The 11,871-nt window shown below is 38.8% G+C and overlaps 1 protein-coding gene across 1 annotated transcript; it reads left to right on the top strand.

Moving 5' to 3' along the window:
• Positions 1-5,966: 5,966 nt before the first annotated feature.
• LOC129730166 (nuclear RNA export factor 1) lies at positions 5,967-11,221 on the top strand. The gene is made up of 6 exons (XM_055689270.1): positions 5,967-6,171; positions 6,294-7,141; positions 7,204-7,313; positions 9,392-9,428; positions 9,489-9,899; positions 9,971-11,221. The coding sequence occupies exons 1-6, from the start codon at positions 6,096-6,098 to the stop codon at positions 10,415-10,417; spliced, it is 1,929 nt and encodes a 642-aa protein (XP_055545245.1). The 5' UTR covers positions 5,967-6,095; the 3' UTR covers positions 10,418-11,221.
• The last annotated feature ends 650 nt before the right edge of the window (positions 11,222-11,871 follow it).

Below are 11,871 nucleotides of genomic sequence, written 5' to 3'. Positions count from 1 at the left end.
GGCAGTGTACCTGCGCAGCCCTGCATCTGTCTCGTTCCCACTCGAAAAATGCAGCATTGATATTGTAAAGAACTTTTTGACAGTTCCTTATGGGATTTTCATTGAGGCTCGATGAAGTCGAAAAAAATAAAATTCGTTTCGTTCATTATTTGTCGAGTAGTTGGACAGGGCGGAGTACTGTGAGGCAACGAGTACAAAAAAAAAATCGCCAGTGTTACGTATGTCTTATGTATGTGGTATAACCACATACATAAGGCATACCACATACATACGACATACGTATCACTCAGGAAGAAATCTTACAAAAAGTTGGTACAAAATGAACTACTCGAATGGTTAATGCTTTCTGCTACACGACAGCTCCGGGAAATATGCTCCACCGCTAATCGGGTTGATATGTTCATTGCTTTAGCTCTTACTTCTGAGACTTCAAGTGCTGTTTCACTTCGCGTGCTGAGCTGAGGCATGTGAAGCTATTGCACGGGGTATATTATACTGCATCTGGGGCGTTTTGCCCCGGTAGATTGGAAAGCATGCGATTTAATCATATTTTTATTTAAAATGTTTTGGGTGTTGTGGTGTTTTTGTGTAACAGTTATTACAAAACAAAATGATAGCAGTGCATTACAGACTAAATAGTGTATCTAACCGCATAAAAGATTTGTTGTTTGTGATAACCATAACTACAATATTGACTATGTTCCTTAGAGGGGGCGTTGTATACCAGTTTATCCTAACACTCAGGAAGAAATCTTCTGAAAAAGTTGGTACAAAATGAACTACTCGAATGTTACCACCCTCTGAATAAAACCACCGTTTGAGTAGTTTGTGAAGGCAGTGTACCTGCGCAGCCCTGCATCTGTCTCGTTCCCACTCGAAAAATGCAGCATTGATATTGTAAAGAACTTTTTGACAGTTCCTTATGGGATTTTCATTGAGGCTCGATGAAGTCGAAAAAAATAAAATTCGTTTCGTTCATTATTTGTCGAGTAGTTGGACAGGGCGGAGTACTGTGAGGCAACGAGTACAAAAAAAAAATCGCCAGTGTTACGTATGTCTTATGTATGTGGTATAACCACATACATAAGGCATACCACATACATACGACATACGTATCACTCAGGAAGAAATCTTACAAAAAGTTGGTACAAAATGAACTACTCGAATGGTACCACACTCTGAATAAAATCACAGTTTGAGAAGTTTTTGAAGGCAGTGTACCCACATACTTAGACAAACGTAACACTGGCGATTTTTTTTGTACTCTTTGCCCCACATCACCTGGTACCAACACCAGTTTGAACTGCTCGACGAAAATGAACGGAATGAATTTTCTTCATCGCGGCTCTACTCGAGCCCATAACAAAATCCCTTAAGAAACTGTCAAAAAGTTGTTTACAAAATCAATGCTGCATTTTTCGAGTGGGAACGAGACAAATGCAGGGCTGCGCAGGTACACAACCTCTATAAACTACTCCAACAGAGGTTTTTTTTTACAGAGGTTGGTACTTTCGAGTAGTTCATTTTGCACCAACTTTTTTGGAAGATTTCTTCCTGAGTGTTACGTATGTCTTATGTATGTGGTGTACCTGTGCAGCCCTGCATTTCTCTCGTTCGTACTAGAAAAATTGCTGCATTGATTTTGTAAATAACTTTTTGACAATTTCTTATGGGATTTTCAATCGAACTGTCAAAACTCGTTTCAATCGAACAAGCGCAATGTTACAATTCTAGATAAACCTAAATATTTCAAAAGGTCCTATCTGCTTTCATCGTTTTTTTCGGAGCGTCTTTTCATTTTGGTAATGGTTCAGCTTTAGTACCTCTCCCAAGTGTGGTTTTCGTTCAGGAAGCTAATGATCCCTCCGCTATCAACTTGTGCAAATACCGTGTCGTAAAAGGTGTTGAATAAGTTGTGGTGGTTGAACGAAAGTGATCGATCAAAAAATCGAACTATGATGAAAAAACTTTTGACTGTTCGATAGGAACTTTTTAGTGACAGCCGGCCTAACTTTAACTCTACACTGAAAAAAAGGTTGTAGCAAGTTTAACTATAAATGGGGATCAAATTAACTACACAATGAAAAAAAAAATCACACGCTCATACCAAATGCCCTTTACACATGAACATCAATAAACCTACCCAATCATTTTAACAGGTCGAGCCACATTGATTTTAATTGGAATCCACGGTATTGTGACGTGTTTTGACATTTGACGAGTTTTAACATTGAAATCTGAGTGTAAAAAAATCGATTTTGGTATGCATGACATGGCGAACCGAAGTGTAAGACACTTGATCTTGTGCTGTGAAGTGAAACGCAAGGGTATTCCACTTAGATATGAAATGTTTCGTCTATTAGCATAGAAGTAAGTGGAATCTACTTGGCAGTAACGTGTCGATTTTTTATAGTTAGTTTTTATAGTTTTTATTTTATAGCACCGACGATTTTGAACCGAACGCGTAGAACTTCCATTATAACTATGCCTGTAGTATTTCGTACGAAAACAGTAACCGAGGGCTGCGCAGTCGTTTTGACTGTTTAACTGTCAATATAACTAGAATTCAAAGCCCTATTTGTTGTTATTTTGACAGCGTTGATTTTTTTTTTTATTTTAACAATGAGTTTGTTAAAACAAAAACCGCGTTGAGGTATTTTTTACTACGATTAACGTTCAGAAAAAAGAAGTGATTATGCAAAGGCTAATCTCTCCAACTCCGCTCAAGCATTAAACAAGCTCAAATTCGTAACCTTTGTTTAATGCATCAGCGAAACTGGAAAAGCAGCCCAGAATGAAAAAAAGTTATGTATGAGAACAACAAACAGTAACATTTATTTCTTCAATTTACTCAAATTACTTAAATACCTAACCTTATTAGGCCAGCACCATACTTCGAGACGAGCTCAGCTGGAAGGATTGTGTAGTCGTACATAAAACAAATACAATTCATACCGATTAGTAGTAGCGTATATTTGAGGATTCAATCCCCAAGAATCGATTATGAGTTTCCGAAGTGCAGGATTCTCATCCGCTTCTGGCTAGAAAAAAAATAGGTTTCAAGAAATTGAGTATTTTGCAGAGTTGTTCTACTAACTGGCGATGTATTCGAGGTCAAGTAGTTATTTTTACAAGGAATATATATAGTAAATTCAACTACCAGAGCGCTGTTAATCCTAAAACGATATTATTTTCTGTGTAGGGCATTAAAGTAAATCCGTTATTAGCTAACCTAGAGTGCCTGTATACAGAGTGGCACCATGTCATCGAAAGAAATGCTGGCAACTCTGGTACCACTGAACATATTTTCTATTTGCTCCGCAAGAGTTTAATCGGTTGTTTGCTCGATGGGAATGACACTGACAGATAATTTTTGCTACAATTTCGACAGTGTCGCTACTCTGTACACAGGCACTTTAAGCTAACCAACTCACAACCAATTAAAAAGGGTCATATTCCGATCCTTGCTCCGTTTTTAGATTTTTCACCCGGCAGGAACTTTCTGAGAGACGTAGTTCTACGTCAAAACTAGCTGTAATTGTAACAAAGAAACGGGCAAACAAAAACGACGTAATATTTGAACGGGCCCTCATTTGCCTTGATATTTAGAAGATTTGTAGAGTAGTAGCACATACATAAGACCATAGACTAAAGAGACATAGATATCCAAGTTGGGCTTCGCTGCATATAATCTCAAGGCAACACTATGAACTTGCCATCTGTAGGCCGTTGGGTGAACTAAATCATATGCACTCGGAAAAATATTATGGTACTCCTTATCATTTCAGTGGTGAGCTTGACCAGATTCTCACACCCAGAAAAATATCATGTTACTTTCAATCAGATTTGTACGGCGGTTTTCACTCGACTTTACAATATAATCTAGATGATTTGTAATTTCAATTTATTACAACAAAACTGCAAAGAAACCTCGCGTAACTTTACAAATCAGCATGACTCACAAAATGTAAAAATATCATAGATACTCTCATCGAATTGTCGGAGGTGACAAAAAGAAAAAAGAGCTTCACATTCACTTAAATTATTTTAACATTGTTTATGTTGTACTTGAAGTTCATGAATATTGACGAAATAAGTTATGCTATGCTTTGCTACTCGTTGTAAGTGAATTTTGAGGATATTAGGAGACGTATATAACAACGATTTTCAACGCAGTAATGTAAAACCTTAGTTAAAAATAGCGTTTAGCGGTAGTCACCAAAATATATATTGCATCGTTTTTAAATAGAACTTAAAAGGATGAGTGAAAATTTCCAAATTTGATTTTCTCATTTCATTGTAAATATCAATAAATCGATTTAAACATTCAAGCAAGGAATAATGAAATTGATAATGAATGAGATCACAAACAATAATATGCAACGGAAGCTACAAACCGAATAGGAGAACATTCTACAGCATTACTTGACGGCTGAGGCAGAATTATTAACCCAATCAGTTCCGCAAAGGGATTAAAGCTGTATAGTGGTTCTCAATCGACTATTAAAATTGGTACAAACAACAAATGAGTTATGCTAATGATGACTAGAGCAAGATACCTGAATTCATACATTTTTCTCGCAACACCTTTATAACGGTGCCATCTGATGACCTTAAAACTGTGATTATTAGCAAAATCAATTTATCATGCTCAATCCGCTAGATGAAAACGAAAACAAGGTGGCAATACCGTATAAGGATATTGAAAATTGGATGACAGGACCATACAATGATATTGAAAAACATGCTTCACCTTTCACCACCTTGTCATCACCAAATTAACAGTTTACAAATTAGTTCAATTTTCGTTCACGCGCAGCGAAACTCGTGTCCGCTGCATACTGCAAGAGTAACGTATTGTGTACTAGTCATCTTTGGTTATGCTTAAAAACATATTGTTGAAACGACTATGAACGATTAGTCATACTATCTTCAAAATAAATAATTCATATCATGGTCATCTCATACATTGACATTTATTATAGTCCTGTTGTAATAAATTATTGTTATTATCTAGACCATATAGATTAGTCTGTTAAAAACACCGCACAAATCTGACCAAGCCTAAAAAGATAGCAATTACCTTAATATTTTTCTGTGTGTGCTCATTAAATGTAGTTCCAGAGGGGATTCACTGCTGTCAAATTCCATATATGTGTGCGTTATCGCAGATCAACCACATACATAAGACATACGTAACACTGGCGTTTTTTTCTGGTACACGTTGCCCCATAGTACTCCGTACCTCGCCCTGTCAAACTGCTCGGTAAATAATGAACAAAATGAATTTTCTTTTTCTCGGACTTATCGAGCCCCAAAGAAAATCCCATAAGGAACTGTCGAAAAGTTATTTACAAAATCAATGCAGCATTTTTCGAGTGGGAACGAGACAAATGCAGGGCTGCGCAGGAACACTGCCTTCAAAAACAACTCAAACAGAGGTTTTTTTTAAAGAGGTTGGTACTCTCGAGTAGTTCATTTTGTACCAACTTTTTTGGAAGATTTCTTCCTGAGTGTTACGTATGTCTTATGTATGTGGTAGTAGTCTCCAATTTTGCTTTATAAATTCTACTTTATTAAAGATAGAATCTTTGGGTCAATGAAAATTCAATGAAATCTTAACATGTTTTTAAATGAAATAAAAATTACATATCGAATACAAAATGTAAAATATTCTAGAAAATATTATTCACCTAATGTTTATTCAGATATGGTTATAAACACTACTGGAATGCTTTCAAAGGATATATTAAGACAAGGTGAGCGCGCTGTCGTCTCTCTATTCTGCAATCTCTCTATCGTATTCTATTCCATCGCTTGCCTGCGCTACGAAATACATTACCTATCTGTTGTTCATTTTGCTTTTCGAAAAATCATTCAACGAATGAATGAATTTCAGGTACAGAATCCATCTTCAGAATGAATTACCTTACCGCACAACTGTCAAATCGAACCGGTTCATGCATGATTTGCAGTACGTAACCCTATTCGACTACTGCGAACTTGTAAACTCTTGTTTCTTGTGGGGTCGATAGAAAAAAGTATTTAAAGTGGTAAAATAGTTCAATTTAGCATACAAAAATAGTGCAATTACGATGTCCATGCGAGGAGGAAAAAATCGTGGCCGGAATTGGAATCAGGGCGGTTCAGGTGGTAGGAAATTTTACGATGGTAAGTTTCGTGTGATTTTTATTTGATCTTCACAAGGAAGTCGCCATTTTGATAATGGGAAGAAGTGACGATTGTGTTATTGTTGAACTGAAGCAGGTTGTTTACGGTGTATTTTTCCACAGCTTCAAGCAACTACTCGGAGCATGATGACCGGGTGGACAGAAACCGTGATCGGAACAGTGGCGAAATCAAACGACGCGTTAGTTTCAAACCATTCAATGGGGGCCGTCACAAGGGCGGTCCGATGATATCTAACATCAAAATTCGTGCCCACTTGGAAGACGACGAGGCCATGGCTGGCGACGGATTCGAAGGTGGAGAGCGGAAAAATTTCTATAAAGGAAATAATAAGGGATTTAACCAGCGACGCGGGTCGCCAATACCGCGCGGGAGAGTGATTCACAAGAAAAGACTGATTAGCGGTCCAACCAGTTGGTTTGAGGTCAAGATTCCGTTTGGTCACAAGTATGAGAAGGATTTTATCTTGCGATCGTTGCTCAATTCCATCAAACCGGAGATTTTCATTCCACACTACTGGAAGGTGGAAGATACGGCCGTTAGCTTCTTTATTGAGGATTTTCCTGCGGCGGAAGCGTTGCAAAACATTGACCGTACGATCGATTTGCCCGACGGGCGGAAGATGATTGTGATTGTTCGCAACAGCACACCGAAATTCCAGGTCAACGAGCAGCTGAAGGAACGCATGAAATTGGCCATGGTAAAGCGGTACAATCCAGCTACAAAGGCACTGAATCTGGAGAAGTTCCACGCCGATCCCGATCTCAGTGATATCTTCTGTGCCCTGTTTCGGCCACAAATTTTGCTGGCAGCGTTGGATGTAATCAAGGAAAACATTCCCGACCTGGAGGCGTTGAATTTGAACAATAATAAGCTGAATATGTTGGACCACTTCAAGCAGATGGCCGTCAAGGTGCCCACGTTGAAGATTCTCTACATGGCGCATAATAAGGTGAGGTTTTGCGGGGTGTTTGCTTGTTTTTTTATTTACTGATTTTTTCAATCTTTGGACAGATTCCGTATGTGACCTCGTTAGATAGTTTGAAGGCGCTGAATTTGGTGGAGATCAACTTGGAAGGCAATCCGCTCAAGGAACGCATCAAAGACCAAACGGTTTACGTCAGGTATTTGTTAGGTTTCGCTTGCATCCCGATTACGATCCTCTTTCTCGTCCATGTTTGTTTTGTGGTTGCGTACCTTGCGCGATTACGCTGGCTGCCCCACCGTAGCAGGAATAGGTTGAGGTGTTTTGCGATGATGACATGGGATGAGCCGTCCCATACCGGTTAGATGGGATAGACAGTGTGTAACTGTGATGAGCGAATTTCGGTAAGGTTCACTTGCTGGAGAGGTAAATCGACGAAAGCGTCGTTCGTTCTGATCTCAGCGTTAGAGATTTTCGCCAGTGCAGTCACGAAGATCTACCCCGGTGAAGTTTCGATCTTGAAAGCTACTGGGAACAATGGCTCGCCCCATTCGGGAGGCAAAGTGTAACGCATATTTTAATTCTCCAGTTTTGTTCGTCATTCTACTCTTGCTGTGATGAAGTATGGGAAGAAGACTGGAATCTAAAAGGAAATACATTTTTGTGGCAGTTAAAGTATTGTGCTTGTTAGCTGTAAATCACGAATATAACCAGGGACTCCAATTTTGTTTCCTTCAAGCATTTTCGCTATTAACCTAAATGGTAAAAAATTCTACACAATGTTTTTAACTCAACTGTTTTCGTGTGAAGTACCAAAAACGGGAAGTCCTTAGTTATATTTGCCTGAGCTATGATATCGGCATTTTGATACTTTGAAGCATATGGAAAATAAAATAGTCCAGTGCATCTGCGAGAATCTAATCCAATCATCAAATAATTATCAGTTTTCACGGCAAAGCAACTGGCACTCAACGAAGTATTTTTTTTTCAATTAAAACAGAATGAATGGTTACGTTTCGAAATGCAAATTTTATCGTAGAAAATGTAAGACAAAACAATAAGACGGGACTAGGAATCAGATGAGTAACAAACCATATATAAAAAGGCAGTTTAGTTTTGAAAAAGATTGACCAAATAACAGAATAATTGTAATTCCAAAGGTTTCTACCAACTAAAAAAAGCAAGAATCAGCAACTTAAAAAATCGCATGTATTTAAATAGCATTTAAAACTTGTAGCCTAGATTCAAATCGTTTTTCTGGGGGGGTGGAAAAAGGGAATTGATGGTTGAATGGAATCTGTGAAGACTTTATCAAGTCTATCAAACAATAGAATCAATACAAAAATCTACAACTGCCTTGCCTACAATCAGTATGACTATGATCACCGATCAACGTCCAGTTCTTGTAACCGACGCGCAAATGCAACCAATTCAAGTGGAAACGGTTAATATTTTGTTCTACCGGAACAAACGCAGCTCGAAGTGTGCTGTAAATGTACACTGGATGCAGCAGAACCGTAAGAAGCTATAAGCAAATTGCGCACAGGACTGGACAAAAACAAAGTTAAAGGTAGTTCCAGAGGGGACGAACCTGATTGGTGGCTGTTGTTAATCGACTGCTGGAATGATGAGAAACTATAAAACTACTGAAATAAAGCTGAATACTGAAGTGATATTCCGGATCTCACTGTACGTACAATTGCAACGGACGTCTATGTGACAGAGGGAATGTAATTCTAGTCACACGAAGGGCACTTGCTTCACGTAGAATGGAAACCGGAATATCTTTATTTTACGTGGGAAGGCGAGACAAGTTTCAAATGTTTGAAATCAAGATGCAGTTTTTAAGTTTGTCGATGAAATTAAAAAGCTGATTGAAAAATAACAGATCAAAGGTAAAAACCTGAGGAAATAATAGGAAAAGATGCGAATAGTACGGTAATAACATAATGTATAGATAGGCAGCCTTTATCAAATAGTTTTGAGGTTTTAAGAACATGTTTCAACCAAAATCCCCAACAATTAAAAAAAAACTTGTGGAAAATTTGCATTTTGATTTTATTTTTTCAAATATTGTCTTGAAAGTTGCAATTCTTTTTCGATGAGTGCTAGTTACTGCCTTTGAATAACAAAAAAATATATTACCCTGTTACTAAATACGGGTACAGGTGAGCGGATCGGATTCTCGCACGTAACACACTGACGGTGTCGGTTACAACTAAAACAATTGTTTTGACAACTAACACTTGATTATTCGTTCGCATATCTTCCATACAGCGAAATCCGGAAGCGACTGCCGAAGATCATCAAGTTGGTAAGTTGTTCATTTCGTGTGTAATTTCTAGCGAACCATGTACGAACTCCCCTTTTGCAGGACAACATCGACCTGCCACCGGCGATCGGTTTCGACGTGGCCGACGACGACACCAAACTACCGGTAGCGAAAGCGTCCTTCCTCTGTGACGCTGCCGGGGCGGATATCGTGCGCCAGTTCCTGGAGCAGTACTTTATTATCTACGACTCGGACAACCGCCAGCAGCTGCTGGACGCATATCACGAACATGCGATGCTCTCTATGACGGTGTTCAATAGCCCCAGCCAAGGCAGTCAGCAGCGGTTGCAGAGATATTTGACCCACAATCGTAACCTCACCTCCAAGCGGGATCTGGAAACGCGTTGTCGCTTTTTGACAATGGGACGCTTACCGGTTGTTCTATTCCTATCGGAGCTACCTCTGACCAAACACGATCCGCAGTCGTTTGTCGTTGATCTAACACTGTTTACGGTAATTTCAAACCATTCTTTTTTTCTCTCTCTTTATAAAGAAATAATTCCAATTTATCATCTTTCTAACAGCCTCAGTTGATCGTACTAACTGTGACGGGGGTGTTCAAAGAGCGCAGACTAGCCGTCATGAATGAACCGTACCGGTCGTTCCAGCGCACGCTGGTGATCGTTCCATCTGGGGGCGGTTTCTGCATACGCAATGAAATGATCCACATCAACAACACCACCCGAATCCAGGACGAGAAGGCGTTCAAAGAAATCCCACAGGCAGCGATAGCGACACCATCAGTGGCACCGGTTCCAACAGCACCAGTTCCAGTGTCGGTCGTCGGTGGACCGGATGATAACACCAAGCTGCAGATGGTCCAAGCAATGGCCGTCCACAGTAACATGAATCTCGAGTGGAGCAGAAAGTGTTTGGAGGAAACGAACTGGGACTTTGAGCGAGCTGGGTTCGCTTTTTCCGAGCTACACAAGCAAAATCGGATACCACCGGAGGCGTTTATCAAACCTTAGGAGTGCGGTCGCATCGCGGGACATTCATTCGGAGAGACTAGACTAAGATTCCAGCTAGGATAGAAAGGGGATATAAACTTAGGAATTATGCGTCGTTTTGGGGAGAATGGCGAAGCTTGGCGTTGTCATGATTGAAGGTTTAACCTGATTGTTAGAATTAGAGTGTAATGCTGACCTTAATTGATAAAACAAAAACAAATCAATAACGTGTGAATGAATGAAATGTGATACACTTTTTCTGTTTATATCCTGCGTTTCAGTTTCGCCATTTTTCTTGAACGGGAGCCGATTGCGGACAAATGATTGATTTTCGCGTTGATTAATCGAAAATGTGAAAAACAATTATTTTTTCGCACAAATCGGATTTTGTTTTAATAAATGAGTAATTTAGGAGATAGGTCCAAAGTCGCCGGTTATTTCGAACGTCTCGCGTTTGTTGATTTTTTTTCGTTACAATCTAATTGACTAGCGACTCTGGACGGATGGTATGTCAAATTCGATCGATACATAAAAACTTTGAAGAAAAAAGTGGTGTAAGACCTATCAACTATATTTTATAAGTTAAGCAAAAACATCCGATTGAAACCACTATTGGTATGTGACAACTGTAAATGTCTGTGCGTTTGTGATCTATCGCATGTGTATTTTTGTATCGCAGATGAGCAACAAAAAAAAAAACTGTAAATTATGACTTAACTAAAATATATATTGTTTTTACCGTAAAAGATTATAAATAGAAACTATGATAAGTATCGATTAGCTCGATGACCAAGAAAAAAAAGATAAATAAAAGCTCAAATTGTATCCAAAGTATTGTTTGCTTTCGAAAGAACTAAATAACTACTGAGCCAGGAATCCTAGAATCGAAGGCTTTAATTATACTCTTTTGTTTTCATTGCCTCAATCATCAGTTTTCTATCGATTGTAGCAACAGCTTTTGACAAATGTTACTGTTCTCAGTGCATTGTTAAGCACTTAAATTTCTGCTTTCTAACATTTTGTCAAAATTTCAAAACTTATTCAAGCAATTATGATCGTATCGTGATTGCTGTAAACTAAGGTCGCTTTTTACGCGTTTTTTTTACGCGGGTTTTTTACGCGGCTTTTTTTACGCGGATTCCGGAATTTACACGGTTTTTTTTCACGCGGATTCCGGAATTTACGCGGTATTTATATTTGCCCGGATTTCGGTTTCCCTCCACTCGGAATACAAAATTAACGATGGTTTTTTTCGCGGATTCCGGAATTTACGCGGTTTGTTTTACGCGGATTCCGGAATTTACGCGGTTTTTTTTTACGCGGCACGTATCCCCCGCGTAAAAAGCGACTTTAGTGTATATCATAACAAGATAGGACGACTTCAGTGTACTTCCAGATGCACAAACGACTCATAATCTGTAAAAAATAATTTCAGATTTTACCTGAGCAACTCAAAATTTTAAAAATGCAATTTT

Source organism: Wyeomyia smithii, chromosome 3 (genome assembly GCF_029784165.1).
Source record: "Wyeomyia smithii strain HCP4-BCI-WySm-NY-G18 chromosome 3, ASM2978416v1, whole genome shotgun sequence".
NCBI classification, from domain to species: domain Eukaryota; kingdom Metazoa; phylum Arthropoda; class Insecta; order Diptera; family Culicidae; genus Wyeomyia; species Wyeomyia smithii.
Note: the sequence above shows the minus strand (reverse complement) of the source record. Positions and strands in the feature narration are given on the sequence as shown.

Coding starts and splice junctions, on each gene's coding strand:
- LOC129730166 (XM_055689270.1), top strand. CDS start 6,096: ATGTCCATGCGAGGAGGAAAAAATCGTGGCCGGAATTGGAATCAGGGC. Junction 7,314..9,391: donor GACCAAACGGTTTACGTCAG/GTATTTGTTAGG, acceptor TCTTCCATACAG/CGAAATCCGGAAGCGACTGC. Junction 9,900..9,970: donor TTGATCTAACACTGTTTACG/GTAATTTCAAAC, acceptor TCTTTCTAACAG/CCTCAGTTGATCGTACTAAC.